This window comes from Eurosta solidaginis, chromosome 2 (genome assembly GCF_040869045.1).
Source record: "Eurosta solidaginis isolate ZX-2024a chromosome 2, ASM4086904v1, whole genome shotgun sequence".
NCBI lineage: Eukaryota > Metazoa > Arthropoda > Insecta > Diptera > Tephritidae > Eurosta > Eurosta solidaginis.
The window spans coordinates 76,622,047-76,642,820 of NC_090320.1; the positions used below are offsets into that span (position 1 = coordinate 76,622,047).

A 20,774-nucleotide genomic window follows, 5' to 3' on the forward strand; every position below is an offset into this window, starting at 1 on the left:
TAGGCTAGAAGAGATTTTTATTTTCATATATATTACAAGCTTGGAACGTTTCTGGCGCTCTGACAACGCTTAGAAATTACCATAAGAAGTAATTTGCAGAGCTTTCTGTCTTTATATATATAGTAACACTTATTGCTTCCACTCTGTCGTCAGCCTAAGATTGTAACCTTGGATGAGGTGTTGAGCTGAGGCCCTGTTGTGCTAGAACATACTGTAGGCATTTAACGAAGATACCAACTTTTTTATGGTGCTAATGCACGATGCCAATACTCCATAGAATGGTTTCAGCTTGACTACTTTTTTATACGTTCCGTGAATAATTCTTAAAGAGAAAAACCAGTGCCTATAAACAGAAAAATTTTGATGTCAAAATCGGAATTTGTGGTGTTGTTCTATATTAAAACTAAAACGGTGTGAATTTATCCTCACGAATTGCTGATAAAAACTATTCTAAAATAGTCTTTAAATTATAACAATAAAAAAATGTTTTTGTTGCTCTGGCCCGGACTTAAACCCAGCACGTTTGTTGTGTAGGTTAAATTGAACTGGCCGGTCAATAACACCTCACATATACTGAATGTGTCCATGGTGCTACCAGACTTTGTTCGACGGCCAAACGTAAGAATCTCATTCAGTTGGCAGGACTTATGTTATAGAATAACTCCGTCCTCTTGGCAAATACTAGAAGTTTTCTAGGACCTAGCTTAATTGCTACTTCGAACTATGCCGTCTCTAACAGCTGGAACTTTGACCTGGAGAGTGCAGGAAACGAGCACAGAACGTGCTCAACGGTTTCTGCCAGCAGCTCGCACTTCTTACATCTGCTGTTACTAGCGAGACCTAGCTTACATATAATCTTAAGACGCCAGAAGGCAGTGTCCAGTTATTATGCCCATCGTGAGCCGTAAGTTTTCAGAAATATGAGCCAGTTTGTGAGCCTAATGTCCTGGGCTCTTAGACATTTTGCAGCCCCGCGCTTTTGTTCACGCCTTTCCCGCTCGATGGATCATATGAAACTACTATCTCCTTTTGATTTCTTCCAAACGGATTGGGACGTTCACCGCTGATTCAGCAAGTGCTGCACCCTCCTTTGCCAACTCATAGGTCTTTGCGTTTTTTTCTATCCCCTTTATGACCGCGAACCCAGTACAGATGTAGGGTCCGACCTGAGCGAGGTTTTTCCAATGCTTCTTTGCATTCCAGGACACTTCTTGATGAAGTACTGTGTGAGATTATTACCTTTATCGCCGCCTGTCTATAAATATATATTTTGACGCGGCACGCTTCCTCCAGAATTTCTGCTGCTTTCTTCACGGCTATATTTCGGATCACGGTTCTACCACAACACAACGGTTTGCTGTTCTCATCTGGCAATTTACACTAATAAGTTGAATCCTAATAATTATAATAATAACAAAAATGCTGGATGTTGCTTCTGCCGGGACAGGAACCCAGGGGGTTCGGTGTGAAAGACGGATCTCGCTACCACCACACCACTGCGGCGTGTTGTTTACATCTGCCATTATTCAGTACAGCGAGAAACGGCGTTGATTCCAAAATAAGTTTTGATATAACTCCGATTAGTATTAACACTGCACTTTATTTTATTGCACGTCGTAGGGATCCCTGTAATTAAATTTCCACTTTGCTTGAGTTGACACCTAGTCCTCAGATTGTGGACGATCTTACATCTTTATTTTACACATCGAGTTAAAACCTTGCAAATTTCAAAGGCAAAATAAGGAAGTTGGTACAAGTACTTGCTAGGTTTCCGTGATAAGATGACTCAGATAAGATAGCAAGATAGCAAAAAGATCTGCCAAATAAAAAAAAAGCTGTAACTTTAAGAAAGCTATCACTTACACTTTACAACTAATGTGCCCAAAAATTTTGAAAAAGTAAATGATTTAAGTATTAGCTATTTATTTAGTAAATAAAATAAAAAAATTATAATAATAATAAAACTTTGTTATCGGTGTTGTATTAATTTTATATTTTTTTTCTGTTTGCTTGTTTTAGAGTGGGCCGAGAATAAATTGCCGCTGTTGGATGTCGATTCTGCAATTGCGCATCCGAATATCGTAACGAAAGTACCCAACTCCTTCGACATTGATGCTCACAAATCGGAAAATTTCCAAATTGCTGTTCTCACCACTTTAACGCCACCACAATCACCCCCGCGGTCTAGGACATCAGTCCCCACTTTGCAAAATGTACCAACTGAAAGTGTGGATAATGTAAGTATAAATATTAGTGTGAGAAATGGGTTTTTATCTTAGCAAGTGTGGAGTTCAGGCCTGTATGATTAAAACTACGATCCATGATCACTACAATTTGCTAAAAATCACTCAAAACTTGGGGACGTTGCACGTCCTTGATGGACAATTCTGATCAAATATGCAAGCCACTAATTTCGTATAAAATGAGAAAAACGAGCGATACACGAAGCCAGTGGTTGTATGTATATGTGCGTTTCCTGGTTACGGACATTCCTCACAGATACTTTGTATCATTGTAAACCTTAACAAGTACCGCAACTCACAGCTGATCGTTCAAAATTAGCACACTTCAGAGCTGGTGGAATCAAGTGCAATTACCATTACTTACTTAATTGGCGCTTAACCGTCTAAACGGTTATGGCCGTCCAACAAGGCGCCCCAGTTGCTCCTTAGCTCCGCCAAACGGCGCCAATTGGTCACACCAAGGGAGTTTAAGTCGTTTTCCACCTGGTCCTTCCAACGGAGTGGGGGCCGCCCTCTACCTTTGCTTCCATAGGCGGGTTCCGACAGAAACACTTTCTTAGCCGGAGCATCATCTTTCATTCGCATAACATGCCTAGCCAGTGCAGCCGCTGCGTTTTAATTCGCTGGACTATGTTGATGTCTGCGTATAGCTCGTACAGCTCATCACTAAATCTTCTTCGGTACTCATCATTGCCAACGCGTAAAATCTTTCGAAGAATTTTTCTCTCGACCATTACCATTACAAATACTCAATAATTGAAAATACTAATTGCCAAGTAAAAGTACATTTAATTGGTACTTGATATCCAATACGCATATTTTAAATTCTTTCAATTACTTGAAATTTTTAAAATTTTTGTAAGAAAAAACTTATTCATCGTTAAATAGCAAGGACAATACAAATTTATAACAGCTACCATGTTATTTTTCTACATAAATAAGGACTTGGCGCGACGTACCTCTGAGAAGATTGAGGCCGAGCTTCTCTTCCAATTTGCATGGCGCTACTTTTCAATTTTTCCGGACCTGACCTTCGATGTGTGCAAAATTTGAGGAAAAATGGAACTGTTTCCGAAATGCTGAACATTGAAACAGACTGAGGAAATATAATAGAAACCAAGAATTTCATGGTCAGAGCGCTGAGTAGCGAAACATTTGCGGCCAGCACCACTTTATAGATCAAGAGGCCTATGAGGCTATGAAAAATGTGAAATAGTTTGTTGTTGTTGTTGTAGCAGTGCTTCGCCCCATCCAATAGGTGCGGCCGATCACAAATTGTCATCAATATCATAGTACAGGTTACAAGTATAATATGTATGAGAAGGAAAGAATTCCTTTCTTTTTCTAACACACTGCCGTTTGACATTTCGGTCAGTGTCAAAGTATTGTGGAACTCAGTGGAACCTGCGTGGAACATACGTTTGACACTGAACGATGTGTCAAAATTATTGGGGTTGCTGTCGTGGAAAGCGACGCAGGGAAACAAAAAAAAAGGAGCGGAATATCAGATATGGGTTGCTGTGATGGTAAATTTTTTTTTAACGAATTTAGTATGAAAATGTAGTGCACCTATATGGGTATCTGAGGACTCGTAGTTATTCCAGTATTAAGAATACAAACACGGGTGCTTTGTTTTTCTACCCGTTCAAAAGTTGTCTGCAAAAAACAGTTTGAAACTGAGATCGACTGCAATAACCCGTCCAAAAATGTGGAAAGAGAAATGAAAATACTCGTTTTGTCCTGTTATCAATAGTCCAAAGGCGAAAAAGTATTCGAATTACTGGAAGCGAGGCAAAAACGCGTCTATTGATACCTCCCCCGACGGTTTTGGTCAGGTTTTAGCAATCGTCTCCGGTATTAAAGTATCACAATTTGTTAACTAAAATTGTCCAAAACATATGGATTTTAAAGAGATGTAAATAAGTGCTCTTTTGTTACAATTAAATTTTTACGCAGTTTTCGTTAGCACCTACTACACTTTTTCTGGACCTAAGAAGTACAACAGTGCCAAATAGCATCCACACAAAAAACGAACAAGAAGAAGCATTTTATCAGGTGAGCGTGGCTGTGTATGTGAGCGCTGCTACATATCCTACTTGTAGACCTGTACTATGATCAATATCCTCTAACGGGAGTCCAAGGAAACATGCTGTTTCAACAGGGGTGGACCATAACAAGAGGGGTGTTAGAGGCGTTTGTTCCACATTACAACTAAAGAGATGGTTGGTGTCATGTGGGGACACATTGCAAGCGGGGCATACATTTTGTATGGGGGGGTTGATTCTGGATAGGCAAGAGTTTAACCTGTTACATTATCCAGATCGAAGTTGAGCTAGAGTGACTCGTGTTTCCCTGGGGAGAGTGCGTTCCTCTTCCGCAAGTTTTGGGTACTGCTCTTTGAGTACTGGATTCACCGGGCAATTCCCGGCATAAAGGTTCGACGCCTGTTTGTGGAGTTCACTGAGGACCTGCTTGTGTTTTTTGGCTTCATACGGCTGAGTTCTCAGGTGCCGTATTTCCTCATAATGCTTACGGAGATGACTCCTTAAGCCCCTAGGCGGTGTTGGCTCATCAATCAGATACATGTTGGGATGCCCAGATTTCTGGGTATTCAACAGGAACTGTTTGGTTAGCATCTCATTTCTCTCCCTGATGGGGAGTACTCGCGCCTCATTATGTAGATGGTGCTCTGGGGACATAAGAAGACAGCCCGTTGCGATTCTGAGAGCAGTATTTTGGCAAACCTGTAGCTTCTTCCAGTGAGTAGTGTTAAGGCTTGGCGACCATATAGGGGACGCGTAGCATGCAAGCGGCTGGCCAATTGCTTTGTAAGTAGTAATGAGCGTTTCTTTATCTTTTCCCCAAGTACTGCCAGCAAGAGATTTGAGGATTTTATTACGGCTCTGGATTTTCGGTACAATTGCGGCTGCATGCTCACCAAAATGTAGATCCTGATCAAACGTCACACCCAAGATTTTGGGGTGGAGGACAGTCGGTAGCGTAGTGCCATCGACGTGGATGTTCAAAATGGTCGACATTTGGGACGTCCAAGTTGTAAATAGGGTCGCGGATGATTTAGTCAGTGATAATCCCAGGTTTCGCGAGGCGAAAAAACTGGAGAGATCAGGGAGGTAGCTGTTTATTCTGTTGCAAAGCTCATCGATCTGTGGGCCTGGGTCTGTGGCCATTATTGTGCAGTCATCGGCATAAGAAACGATAGTAACTCCTTCCGGTGGCGAAGGTAGTTTTGATATGTAGAAATTAAACAAAAGTAGTGATAGGACACTACCCTGTGGCTCCCCTTGTTTAATTCTTCTTAGCTTTGATGTTTCGTTTCTGAATTGCACCGATGCCTGCCGACCACCCAGATAATCTGCGGTCCACCTTTTAAGACATGGGGGAGGGGTAGACCCTTCCAAGTCTTGCATTAACGTGCCATGGTTGACCATATCAAAAGCTTTTGATAGGTCTAGCGCAACGAGTACTGTTTGTCGAAAGGCTCTATTTTCACATTACGTTGCATGTCTAAAAGAAAGTGTATTCCGAGATTCTAGGTACCACAATAGGTCGTTGTTACATTTTTGTAATAGAAGGTTGATTTGACGCTCCTCGGTACTTCAACTTGGGGAGAGCTTTCGCTTTATGTGACTTCTTGCATTATAAAGAATAAATGTTAGAGAATTCAGGGTGTTAAATTCTCAATAGTTACTTAATGTGTATCGGTAAAGTGCAAAAAAAATTCAACAAACATTTTTATTTGTAAACTTAGGTAATAAACTGAAATATGCCACTTTGGAAAAAGGTCAAGCTAATTATTGTGTTGAATGGAAGTATTATTTTCTGATTTCGACATATCAACATCATCGGAATTCCGTTATTCGAATTCATTTGTTTCTTTTAGTTAACTAGATATTAGCAAATAATTGAACGTAATTGAAAGTATTTGAAATAGTTCATCAGTCATTGAAAAAACATGTATTCTATACCAAGTACCAGTAAAAGTAATTGTACTTGATAATTAAATTTTTTAATTACCAAATACTTGTTATTGACTAATTACCATTACCATGTACATTCATTACTGCACAGCTCAAGTATACACACAAAAAGATTAGTTAAGTCCATATTACGAAAGTCTTTAATAAAAATCCAAGTTAAATATTAAACTTGCCAGTTTTGGGCTATGTAGCGTTATATATCATTTATGAGACCTTATTCGCAGTAATTAAGAGAAAATTTTAGTTTATATTCAAGTATTTAGTTATTTTTTTTTTACATATATCTGTATTATTGATACAAAGATTGAAGGTAAATTGATGCAATGCAACTCTGTTCTTTCTGCTTTTCTCCATTCTACTGTTGTTGTTGTTGTTGTTGTTGTTGTAGCGATAAGGTTGCTCCCCGAAGGCTTTGGGGAGTGTTATCGATGTGATGGTCCTTTGCCGGATGCAGATCCGGTACGCTCCGGTACCACAGCACCAATAAGGTGCTAGCCCGACCATCTCGGGAACGATTTATGTGGCCACATTAAACCTTCAGGCCATCACCTCCCTCCCCACCCCCAAGATCCATTCTACTGCTTTCGCCTGCCTTCCACTCAATTCGCTACATAACCTCAATTTAAGCTGTCAAACTATACTATATAGTAAACAATGCTTTTTATAGTGAACAATGCTTTTTATACTTCTACACAAGGGTATTATAACTTTGATTAGATAACGGTAGTACTTAATGGCATAAAGGATTCGAGATAGATATAGACTTCCTTATATTTAAATTTGATTGATCCATGTCCATCCGTCCGTTAACACGATAATTTGAGTACAAATTTAGATATATCACTTTAGGCGGCGTTAGTACCTATTGCATATTAAAATACTGAGTACAACATTCGGTTCAATGGCTTGTTTTACATGAAATGGGATATCTAAGACTTTTCTTTGCTACTACATTTTCCATATCCAGATCTGAATTAACATCAGTTTTTGAAAAGTTTGTTTTCATTTTTTGTGCTGTACTCCAAATTATTTTAATATTCTGTTGCCCGAGGGAGGATCTTGAAAACTGCGGTAAAAAACCTATGTAATGCGGATTTTACTTACCTCCTTATTTACCACTTATTAAGTACCTTATTAAGTCTCTTCCTTTATTCTTTTTTACACAGCTCAACATTGTTATTCAACAGCTCCCTTTAACACCAGCCGCCGTTAATCAATTGCCAATCCCACTTGAATCGCCACAAATTCACGTCATACCATCAGCGGTCACACCAATTGCACCAACACCAACAACACTGCATAGTTTAAATTTTGCTCCCTTCTATAGTTCGACATCTTTTACTCCTTCTGAAGCTGCACAAACCGATGATGATGAACGTAATTCGCAAATTGTAGATGAATTTTTGAAATCATGCCTTAAGGAATTGCCTAATTTGAACGATGAATGTGAATCAATGTCATGGTCATCTTATTCCACATCATCACGTCCAGACTCTGACGCAACCGATGAAGATTGGTCACCGAATTCATCCATTTCTTCATCTGCTGGCTCTTCGCCTATTTACAATGGCAATGAAGATAATATGCAAAAAATATGTGCAAAATCGTCACAGTCATCCAAAAACAAAAAACGAACACGCCCATATGGCCGTGGTATTGAGGATCGTAAAATTAGAAAAAAAGAGCAAAACAAGAATGCGGCAACACGTTATCGTCAAAAGAAAAAGATCGAAATGGAGATCGTACTAAATGAGGAGCAACAACTAACACAGCGTAACGAAGAACTTAAACGCGTTTTGGCTGAACGTCAGCGTGAGGCTAAGTACTTAAAAACCCTCATTAAGGAATTCTACAAAAAGAAAAAGGACAACAAAGACGTCTGAAACTGCAGTAATGAAAATGGTGATTATTAAACGAATTCTGTCATCAAAAAGCCAACAAATCAACTGATCAGCAACAAAATCCAACTAAAACAACGATTCCAATTTATGTATTTAAAACTTTTAAAAAATTTATTTGTTTTCATAAATTCTAACGCAAACATTTTAATAATTTAAACAAATTGTAATTAAATATTGTACGCATTGTAAATTGGCGCCTATGACGGGACTAACTAGTCCTTGAACTAATTTAGCCATTTGCATTTGCGTGCCTTAAACATTTCGTGTGCATAGTGCCCAGATATAAACCCATATTTAAAGCATTTTAACAACTATGTATACATAAAATAGTTTAATTTGATTTGAATTTATCTGAATCATAAAATAATTTTGATTCGTTTTTAAAAATAAAATAAACGGCTTTATATGTACATTATTTAATTTTAAGCTTGTTTTTATTGATATTATTTTGTATTTCTGTAGCTTTTTTCTTTTGTATTACTTTTATAACAGTCTGACATCGTACAACGGGCTTAAATATGTAACTTATATGATAATTAATTGAATATCTGGATGTTCAATGACAAATTCTTCAATTGGAAAGCTCCAATCGGCATGCATTTCTAATTTGAGTATGCGCATATTTGGCATAAAACAATTGCGTAAGAAATTCCCCCTCAACGTGTAATTTCCGAAAATATGTAACTCAATTAAGTTTGTACATTGTTTTAAAAATTCAATTAGCAGTTCATCTGTCAATTGACAGTAGCTTAAATCAACTTTTTCTAGATTATGCGCTGCCTTTCCAATAAAATCGCACAGATGTTTATTAATATAAACATAATTTAGTTTGAATTCACGTAGTTGATTAGTTAAGGCAGCACCTTCGCAAAGTGGTTCTAATATATTAAATACTGTTATTGTTGGTATTGAATATCCGACGGTCATAGTAAAACTGCGTAAATTTTCACCAATTATTCTTAATTGTTTTGATGTAAAATTTGGAAATTCGCGTATTTCAATATTAAGATGTTTGATTGATGCGATCTTTTGGTGTGCAATTTCCGCAAGCCGCGGATGTTGTATGTCGATTACATTAAAAATTTCCTCAAGGCTGAGATAATTGAATACTTCTATAAGGCAGTCATCATTTAAATGAAGTAGAGATTTGTGGGTGTCAGTTTCCATCTGTAAAAAATTCCAAAATTATTATTATTTTTTGTTGAAATAAACAAAAAAGATATTAAGAGGTATTATCTCTGTTAAGAAAACAACGAAAGTTTTCTACTTTACTGTCAAAGGTTTTCCAAACGCGGTTTCTATGCTTTCTATCAATGGGTGCTTTCAGCGAACACTATTTCTGTTGATACGTTTTCAAACATGTTTCCGTCAGTTGAATGATAGAAATTTTGTTCCATAAACGGCGAGTTGAGCCAACTGCTAATTGAATTAATTATCCTCAAATTTTAAGGAAAAGGACATCTTAAATTATTTTTCACACTTCAGTTTAATATTAAGTGGAAAATTTTATTCATAAACTACACTTTAAAATGTCAAAGACTGTCAGACAGTTGAATAAACACGTTGAGCGAATTTAGCGAAAAAATATATGCTCAAGGGCCCATTACTGATACTTACCATAGACTTGACTTGGCAACTTAACCACGATTATACTCCACTTAGCGCATACAATCTGGCATCATAATCAGCTGTCATTTTTCAAGTCAAGTCAAGTCTATGCTAAGTATAAGTAATGGGCCATTCAGTAATTAGACGTCAAATCCCAACCGTTGAGGTACTAACAGCCTCATTCTCTTTGGCGATAGCGTCTGCTAATGGTATTCTGAACTTACGGTTTCGTTTATCGTCTAGCTTTACGTCACTTCTCAACTGCATGAAAGTTGTCAAATTTGTCTTCGTGTTTTGCTTCTGACACTTCGTTATCACTTTTACAGCAGCTGTTCGTGATAACGAATGCCAAGATAACGTAAGATTCGGCTGTTATCATTTAGATTTTCGTTTTGCCTGTCGTATCGCCAATCGTGCTACAAACAGACTAATAGCTCCGACACATAAGCAGCTTTTCATATACACCCCTATCATGCATTTCGACTTGGATTGAAATTTTCTCCGTTTGGCAACTTTGGTATCATGCGTTCCGTTTCCGTTCAGTTCAACTTCGAAATTTACAATTCTGCCTATCATGCACTTCGATCGTAGCTCCGTTTTTCTAAGTTGCAATTTTGTTGGCGGAGAACTTTTTGTTTTTTTATTTAGCTGTACAAATTTTATTAATTTGCGTGATTTTTTTTTAATTTTCTTAAAATGTAAGTAAAACTTTTATTTAAGAGTTGTAAAACTCACGATATTTCCAGATTTTGCGCTCGAATGATGTTTTTTGATATGCTTTCAGGTCAAAAACAACAACACCAGAGCAATATGGAAAATTGGCAGATATGATGGAGAGTAAGCCAGATATAGCCAACGGTTTCCACCAGCGTCCGAAGGAAGATGTCCAGGCTCCAAATTGTAAGAAAATTGTCTACTTTCACGTGCAATTACTTACAGCCCATCGATCATCTGGAAGGGATCGCACATATCTCGCAATCTTCTTTCAATTCTCACCATAGCATTCTGAGATGCGCTGCTCTCCTCCTCAACCAGTAATACCGCCGCGGATAAGGATTCCATACTTACGTTTAATAAAAATAATAACAATATAAAAATTTTACTTTTATTTATTTTCTTTGAGCAGCTCTAATTTGTGTATTTTTGCTTTGTTATGTTCCAGTTTCACATATTTCAAGGCAAACAGCTGATTTCGAAAGAGTTATAGCTCTTCCTCTTCTTCTTTCAATCCAATTGCAACGCATGATACCTACTTTCAACTCCGGCGGAGCGTAGAGCGGGAACGTAATCGAAATGCATGATAGGGGTGATAGATGAGTTTAACACAAGCTTATGCATTATGAGTAGATTGCACGTATTTTTATGGAGAACGGTAGATGAGCGACACTGGCGCCATCTGATATTGAAAAGTAGCCAACTCCCAAATTTTGTTGCAAGCAAATCATAAGAAGAAGAATTTGACATTTGCTTTGGCACACTTTGCAAGTGAAATTATTTTTGGTAAATATTGGTTGGTAAATATTCTAACATTTTTCACAATTAAAAACTGCAATATAACAATCGAATACGGCACAAAATATGTTAGCAAGTATTTTTGTTGTATAGGTAGAATGTTTACAACAGTGCTTCCCGAAATTTTGTATGTGAATGGGCAAGGCGTAATAAACTTCAAATGCCAAGCCTGAAGGTATTTCATATTTACAACGCAACATCTGGGTGGATTGTGGCGATGTTATTGGAATGCATAAGCTTGTGTTAAACGCATCCATATGAAAAATGTCATTGTGTCGCGGCCTTAACGATATCGTTTTGGACACTATAGCGCTAAAGGTAATGAGGCTGTAAATATACTCAACGGTGCGCTCAGATTTATTATTATTAGCCGTGTTTTGTTTTTTTTCCAAAAAACGCCTATACTCACTTAGATAATGTCTAGCAGAGACATCTAGCGGCAGTGGTTAAATAACTGGCAACAGAACGGGTTGTACAGAAAAGCGGAGACACACACGTCTGTTGCCCATAGTGTATAACCTATAGCTGAATCGGTAGCGGTGAATAGTGGACACACACCATTTGTAGAGGTAATACATAGAATTAGTGTAGAGGTGAAACATAGACACACATTTCAGTTGCATCTGGATGTAATGCGTATTGAAATTTAGGAGTACTAATCTTCCGCGCAGCAATTTCAGAAGTGTAGATAAAGTTTAAGTGTATATGTATATAGATGTAAAAAAAACAGCTATTATTAAATTATCACTCAGCGATTGATCAACACCTGTATTCGCTGAAAGCGCCTATTGCGTATAAAACAAGTGTGATATCTTATCCGCCAACTGCCTGACAGTATGTTTTAGATGGATACTTTTTTGCGTTTTGACAGCATGTTCAATATAGGGGCTTATATGGCCGGCAATTTTCAGCGGGTGATAGAAGGAGACTCAGGACAAGAGCACGATACTATCTTTGAAAATCAGCTGATCGTGTCTAGTTGTTATTTTGACGTCTATGCTTAAGAGATCACACTTGTCTTATCTGCAATGCTTTCTTTACTCAAACCCATGTGTAAAACATATAAAAAAAAATTCAGGGCACGATAACCTCTGAAGAGGTTTGAGAGCAAAATTTCCTACCATTTTGCGTCGTGCTCCTTTTTAATTTGTCCTACCATCTGGCCGGACGCGCCTACATACATGTTTTATGTCGACTTCGAACAGCATCTGCAAGGCAGATTAATTTCCACTGAGAAGGTTTCATGGCAGAAATACACTCGGAGTGTTTGACAAATCACTGCCGAGAGGCGACCCCGCTTAAAAAACCTTTTTCTAATGCAAACATTTTTTTTTCTAAATTTTCGATGTTTCTTTGCCCGGGACGTGAACCCAGGATCTTCGGTGTGATAGGCGGAGCACGCTACCACCACACCACGCCGCATCCCATGTATATTTGAATACAAAATTTGTATATGACAAGAATGTCGAAGCTGAATTTTTCATTAAAAACAATTTTCTGTGCGGCGGTTTTGTAAATTTTTTGAATGTATAAAATATAGATATTTATCACATTTCATATTAAATTTTTAGCGCTAAGTGCAGGATCAGGGGTCTTATCATGTAACTCGATTCGAAAGAAACTTCCTTCGGATTTGAAAAAGAAAAAATTTATGTGATTTGACCGCTTTCGAATCGCATTTCCTTTCGAATCAAGTTACAGAATAAGGCCAGGCCCCAGATCGAGAGGTGGCGCGTTCTCCGAGTGCTCTATATTTGGTTTAGAAAACGAGGAATTTTTTTTACGTTTACTACGCTTCCTATGCTGGAGGAATTGATCTTATATATATCTGAATAGAAAAATTATAAATCGACGCACCATACGAAAACTAGCACTTTCAAAACTTGGCACGAAAATATCAATTCTACTTTGTGGTTGACGACAAGTAGAAATTTCGGTCTACGGCTGACGAAAACTAGCAAATGAAATTAATACGAAGTGTGCAAGCAACGCCATAGCAAGCATTCGACTGCATCAGTGTGTGAAATTAACGTTAAAACGAGTTTTTTATAGGGTTTTTAACGAAATAAAAGAAAATGCTGTTGAATCGGTTAATTGTGTTCAAATTAGTCGGGATCGGGCAGGGGACACTTGCTAAATTGCTGCCTTACATAATTGGTCGCACCTATTTGATGGGGCGAAGCACCGCTACAACAACAGCAACAACATAATTGGAATATAGAAAACCCGAAGAGTGATAGAGACATCACCAAAACGGCTTAAGATATGTGTGCCAATTATTACTCGAAGCAAAAAGAATGAAGCACCTGTCAATTAAATTTTCGAAGAAAGCCAGAAATTTGCAGACAAAACATGTGAGTGATTTGATCGGTACCAGTGCGATCACTCATATCGATATCCTCTAGAGGGGGTCTCAGGACGCAGTTTCAACAGGTCATTTATCTCCTTTATGGGGAGTATACCTGTTCTGACGACATAACAATCCGTGGCAGTTTTTAGCGCGGTGGTTTGCATGCGGCTGGGCAAGTGCTGGCAGCGAGAACCTTTAAGATTTTGTTACGACTCTCAATTTTATGTACATGAAATGGAGGATCAGGACATGTTGCCATTTTCGTGCAGTCATGGACGTAGGAAACAAAGGTAACTCCTTCGCATCGATATGCGAAAATTGAAAAAGAGTGGGAATAGGACACTACCCTGCGGCATCCCTTGTTGAGTTGTTCTTCATTTTGATGCTACGTTCCTAAACAGGACTGATGCCTGCCGTCCACACATAATTTGGGGTCCAGTTTTGAAACTCAAGGCGGAAGGGTATATCTACTTCTATGACAGAGCATCACTATCTTCGGAAAATTTTGAGCAGCTGTGGCAACGTCGCGTTTTCGGTGAATGAAATGTTGGCAATCTATTGATAATCGCTAGCAATTAAAATGCAACATAAACATTTTCACTGCGCTATTGCATTTTCAGCCACCGTGGTGTGGGGTGCTCCGCCTACCACACACAAGATCCTGGACAAAGCAACATCGAAAATTTAGAAAAAAGTTGTTTCAATTAGAAATAAGTTTGTCTAATCGGGGTCGGCTTTCGGCAGTGATTGGGCAAACCCCGCGTGTGTTTCTGCCACAAAAAACACTGTTCGTACCAATGCAACTAAAAGTTAAACATGGTACTATACAACACATGGGTTAAATGCATAGCTAACACCTTATTGTCTTAAATTATGGCAATTCGCCATTATTTGCATATGAGATGACAAAGTTATGCATTCGCATGAGCCTTAGTAAATCACCAAATAGTATACCATCAAACAGAAACAACCCTACAACACATGACTAAAATAAAAATAAGTGAATTCCATAAACCGGCGCCGGACCTTCATGCCAGGAATTGCGCGGTGAATTTAGTACCCAAAGAGCAGTACACAAAACTTGCGGAAGAGGAACGCGCACTCCCCAGGAAAACGCGAGTCACTCTTGCTCAACTGCGATCTGAATACTGTAACAGGTTAAACTCTTACCTATCTAGAATCAACCCCGACATAAAAAATGTATGCCGGCTTGCAATGTGTCCCACATGACACACCAACCATCTCTTCAATTGTAATGTGGAACCAACGCCGCTAACACCTCCCTCATTATGGTCCAACCCTGCTGAAACAGCACTCCCGTTAGAGAATATTGATGACAATTTGTGATCTATCGCACCTGTTGGATGGGGCGAAGCACTACTACAACAACAACAACATGGCTTAAATGAAGAGCACTAAGGTAAAAAAAAAAATATTTGAAAACAACTCGTGAATCGCGAATTAGCTGGAACAAATTTGTACACAATGTTAGAAAATGGAATATATTACGCCTATACGCACACACGTATATATTTATTAATTTTCATTTATAAACTCATAAAAACTTCCATTGAGATCATTGGTAACCTAACCGAAAGTGTTCTTGCAGGAAGATCAGCTGTTCGAAATAGTGTTTTGTGGATTGCATACCAAAAGTAATGGATATTTATTGCATTATACAAAATTTTAAGAGATGCGTTTGCATGTGTTTTTGGTGTTACATTTGCTATAAGACCGTTTGCACCTGATTATAAACTGCCGTGTTGTACTTTGGCATTTCATGCCATATACTCTTTCTTTCAAATGCATTGAAGTAGCTACAAAGTCAGGAAGCACACGTTCTTATTTACTTAATTTAATTTGATTAATTTAATTTATTATTATAAATGTTCAATTTTTAAAGCACTGTTAAATAATTTGTCAAAATTGTTGTGCTAGGAACAAATTTTCATATAAAATACAAATACAAATACAAAATATGTGCCCCTATTACCGTTTACAACTCAACTCTTATTGGGTTGAAATTTCGCAATTTGGTATTATGGATTACAACTCAACCTGCCAAAAAAAAATGTCGGTTGAGTTGTAGTCTAACAACTTTTTATGGCATTACCGTTTACAACCTTGTGTTGGTGTAGTTGTCAAAGACTTCAAAATCTTACAACTGATTACTAGAAGTTGTTTTGAAAAAATGGTAAGTTTTAGAAGACGGTTCACCACCTAATTTTAAACAAAAATTTTCAAAGTTGGTATCAAAAGACACGTTTCGACCTCCGATTTAAGAATCCGAAAACAAAAATTAAAAATTTTATTTCTGTCATATCATTTCGGTTCAAATTTTCATGTGGTTGTTGTATTTTGCCAGATTTTTTGTACACACTAATACAGAAAGGCATTGGATCCACCCAGGGTTATTTTTACAAATCGCGGGCAAAGGCCGCCAACGCAGAAAAATGTTTTGTGCAAAAAAACTGTGCATCGGACCTCATATTTCGGAGCCTCGGGCCATTTTGTGAGTTTTTGTAAATATCTTTCGACAGAAATAAAATTTTTAATTTCCGCTTTCGAACCCTAAAAACGGAGATCGAAACACGTCTTTTGGTACCACCTTTGATAAGAGTTAAATGGTGCACGGTCTCATAAAACGTTACCTAATAAAAACAAAAAATTGAAAGCCGGTAGTTAAACCTTTTTTAATCAAACAATAAACAACAATTTTGTATGGAAAAAACAACGTTTAAACGAAAGATTACATTGAATAATTTTTTGACTCTATGGAGCGACATTCCGAAGTTGGACGAGGCTGGCCGCAGTTCGGATGCAGCCAAAATAGATGAAATAATGCGAACATGAGTCCCATTGATACTACCGTGCAGTCAAACCAACTAGTTGTATACTAAAAGAATAATAGTTTGCCAAAAATCTCAACTAGTATGAGTTTTGTCTTTTTTCCATATTAGCAACTGGTATTTTTAACACGGCGATGTCCTACGAAATATCAATTGCCAGCCTTTGCATCAGCATCATACCAATTGACAAACTAGTCATTATATACACCAACATCATACCAGATGGCATACTAGGCAGCATACCCATCAGACTCATACCAATTGGCATACTAGTCAGTGTATTCAACATCAACATACCCGTTGGTATACTACTCAGTCTATGCATCAATGTAATAACAGTTGACATACTAGTCGATATTTGCATCAGCATCCTACTATTTAATATACTAGTCTCAGTTGGGTTGAAAAATTACTCGAAAATTGATAAATTAGCTCAAATTTATGTTATTCATAATCTTTCATATATATAAAAGGTATGTATATATATACATATGTATATAAATTTAAAATTTATCACTTCAATACATTATACTTTGGAATAAATTTTAATAAAAATACGTACATATATATGAAAACTAAAAAGTAACGGAATAACACACGAATGTGACGCAATCTCAAGACGCAGAGCTAAGTTTATGAGTTCACCATGGCCAGAACATTCCCAATTTAAATCCCTCAAGCCAAGAGAACTGCTAGGGTTCATCATGGAAGTCGGATGGGATGAGGTGCTGACCAAAGGTCGCAGTGCAATCCTCAATAAATTATCTATCTATCTAACGGAGAAGGAACGAACCAGTAGTGGTTGACTGTGTATAAAACAGGCCAAGCTGCACTAGCGCCGTCCTGTTATGAGTGTTAATGGAGTTCAGAATGGTGGTAGTGATATGCACTTTACGGAAGTCATGCTTATGCCTGGATAACCGAACAATTTCATTTAATTGAGGGAATCATAACGGGTTTAAACGTTTTCGTTACTGACTAAAGGGATAATATCGGTAGATACTGGCTGGGTTCTGGTCTTTCTCTGTTATTTTGGAAACTGATGCCCTCATGGCCAAGGTGTTTTGGCATCGGTATAGGTCTTCCGTTTGGGACAATTGATATGGAAGGCTTGGCCTTTTTAATAACTTCTTTAACCTCTGTTGAGGTAACGGTGAGGGTTGACTCGTCATGCTTGTGTTTATGTGCCCGTTGATTTGGACGATATCTAGCATTGTAAACTGAAGTATGCATTGAAAATTGGCTACAGAAAGCACTCGCGCATTTCCTCGAGCCGACAGACGAAATTCTAGTCAAACGAATTATTTAAATACTAACTAGTATGAATAACACCACAAAATTATAGTCAATGAACTGTTCAAAAGCTGACTAGTATGAATAAACCCACAAAATTCTAGCCAATGAACTAGAATGTTTGCTGACTACTTTGGCTTTTGACTGCAGGGTAATTACTACTCCTGGGAATCCTGTTTTAGAGTAAAATACAATTGTTGCTGTTTGGGTTTTAATCCACTTCGCACAAATATGCTTCACAATAATATCTAAAACCAGTCCAACACCAAAATCATTTCCACAGCATATTTGATAGCTGCCGTCAGCAAGGAATCGGAGTGTGGCGCATAATTTTAAAATACGAAGGCGTATGCAGAAATGGTCCTTAATTTTGTTTAGTAATGAGCAAAATGCTTCCTTTAAAATCTGCAAAATAACTTCATGAGAAGCTGATCATTTGTCACTTAAACAAATTTCTTACTTGGTGTTTGGTAGTTAGTTCCAAGGGATTGGAATGATCACGCGAATATTTTCCGCATTCGCGACATGTCAATCGCCGACATTTTCGCCATTATAAAATAGATTTTCATATAATGTCCGTTTTGCTTTTATTTCGTAAATGCTTAAATTTCCTCCACAAATTGATCAGCTGTTCATTTATCTGTCAATTCATCACTTTCTGAAGTTGGCAACTTAATTCAACTTCAACTGAAATAAGTTGTAATTCGTAATACCAAACAGGAGTTGAGTTGTCTAAAAGTTAAGTTGTTTTAATTACAACCCAACTACGTTGAGTTGTTCACCGTAATAGGGGCAATAATTTACGATATTACCTCGTTCAACTGATCCTTCGAGGAGGATATCGCGATTCGGGTCCAGTATTTCTATTTTTCAAATGCACTTAACTGTGCCCTACACATAATAGTGTTTTGTTTATGTCCCCATTACTGTTTACAACTCAACCCTCTCATAGTTGCAATTTTGCCAGTTCGTATTGTAGATTACAACGTCAAATCTGTCAAAAAACAATTTAAGTGGAAGTTGCTTATTTAACAACTTTCTGTGGCATTACCTTTTACAACCCTGTGGTAGTGCGATTGTAAAAGACGCCAAAATCTGACGTCCGATGACTACAATGCCAAAAATTTTTGCAGTTGTTCGAAAATAAAATTAAAGACAAAAAAAAACTTTTTTAAAAATAAGCTTTTATTATTGGTTAACAAAATTAACTAAAGAGTAAATAAAATTATTTGTATGAGTTCAGCGGGGATTGCCCTAATTGATTTAAATGTATGAAAACACTTATTTGAAGCAACTTTTTGTCCGTCCTGATGTCACGTTGTTTAAATTTTTCCCAAATTGTTAAATTATAAATAAAAAATTGCTTCAAATAAGTGTTTTCATACATTTAAAGCAATTAGGGCAATCCCCGTTTAACTCATATAAATTGGCAACATTGGTTAATTCGTTCTAGTTCTATAAAATAGAACAAAACCAACAACATTACCAGTTTTTTTGAAAAACCGCCTTACCAACGCATAGCTTAAACACACGATTACATACGGCGTATGTACTGTGTATAAAGAAAATATGCAAAAACGGCAATTGGGATAAGGTTTCCAACAACCAAGGCATGACGTGGCTGAATGCGTTTGTAACACTTCAACCATCGTAGGAGTGCGGGTTCAAATCCCATTCCCGTGAGAAAAGTCCTTGAAGAGATTTAAAAGGTATAATCGAAACAGCTGCCGCCTTGTCCGTCCTGATGTCACGTTGTTTAAATTTTTCCCAAATTATTAAATAAATTGTAAATAAAATTAAAGAAAAAAAATCTTTTTTAAAAATAAGCTTTTATTATTGGTTAATAAAATTAACTGAAAAGTAAAAAATAAATTGACTGTAAAGAAATATAACACTTTATAAGTTCATTGTAACCTTTAACGATAATTAGGCTTCTTCGTCTACGACAAAAAAATTCCATATTGTACATATTTACATACATTAAAACTTTACACCTAAATTATATCACAGTCCTAATTGTTCTAATAAAAAGCGTGTTAAATTTTGATGGTATAATTAAGAACATTTAGGACCTCCTTTTCTTGCTATCACAATGTAACATGCTTTTATTGGAACAATTAGGGCTGTGATATAAACTGTAAGATTTAATAATTTAGGTGTAAAGTTTTAATGTTAAAATAATTATGTACAATATGGAATTTTTTTGTCGCAGACGAAGAAGCCTAATTTTCGTTAAAGGAAGCATGCTTTTAATGCTCTTCCCAGCAAATAATATAGCTTGCGGCAGCTTCAAGGAGTTAAGGCCAGGTGCTCGAGCCCAAATTATATAGCAAAACCAACATGCCTCAATTTCCTGCGACAGGATCACAAATCATCGAACAGTAAAATTACATCAAATTGTCAGCAGTGCGACAGCGGGCATGATACGCTGCTCCATGGGTGCACCGATAGCAATTCGAGCGGCTCTTAAGCGTCAACTGCGCAGGTAGCTGATACATCGTCTCACGGCCATACTTTTTTTCGGGTCCGCATCCAACAAGACGTCCAAGGACAAACAAGCTCATCTTGAAATCATTTAAATAAATGCTACTAATGAACATCACCAGCATACAGCTTTATCGATAAATATGACGGCAAATTTCACTGACACAGAAACCATCTATTAGCAAGAGCGATGGTCAACGTGCAAGACTCCGGTGGTAGTTGGATTCCCATGCGCTTACTAGTTGACCGAACCATGCGCACAGCGTTTGGATGTCTCAAGAAGATCCGTCCAAATTACTTACAGGCAGGGCCGTAGAGAGAAAATCGGGCCCGGGACTAAAGAATTTACGGGCCCTCTATAAAAAATCCACTAATACATTTGATTAACTTGAATTAATGACGTCTCATTCATGAATCATTATTGATGGATTACATCAACAAAAATTTTTGTCACATCAACTAAACGATTTTTGGACTAAGAGCTGACAATAAAATTAACAAAAACTATTTACTATTTATACTATTTTATTGTAACG

The 20,774-nt window shown here is 37.4% G+C and overlaps 2 protein-coding genes across 12 annotated transcripts in view; one reads left to right on the top strand and one right to left on the bottom strand.

The window, feature by feature from the left end:
* Positions 1-8,562, top strand: part of crc (bZIP transcription factor crc) — an 80,219-nt gene extending 71,657 nt beyond the window's left edge. Inside the window, exons 4-5 of the mRNA XM_067765805.1 lie at positions 2,020-2,237; positions 7,408-8,562. Coding sequence (XP_067621906.1) covers positions 2,020-2,237; positions 7,408-8,124 — 935 coding nt within the window. The 3' untranslated portion in view covers positions 8,125-8,562. The remainder of the gene's footprint in view (positions 1-2,019; positions 2,238-7,407) is intronic.
* The window catches only part of LOC137239973 (uncharacterized), a 59,415-nt gene continuing 46,281 nt past the window's right edge, over positions 7,641-20,774 (bottom strand). The window contains exons 1-3 of one of the 11 annotated variants that reach the window (XM_067765810.1): positions 14,970-15,127; positions 14,783-14,912; positions 7,641-9,309 (exon numbers count right to left, since the gene is read on the bottom strand). In XM_067765810.1, the coding sequence (XP_067621911.1) occupies positions 8,668-9,309 (642 nt within the window). In that variant the 5' untranslated portion in view covers positions 14,783-14,912; positions 14,970-15,127 and the 3' untranslated portion in view covers positions 7,641-8,667. The other 10 variants (XM_067765814.1, XM_067765813.1, XM_067765806.1 and 7 more) reach the window with 10 other exon arrangements.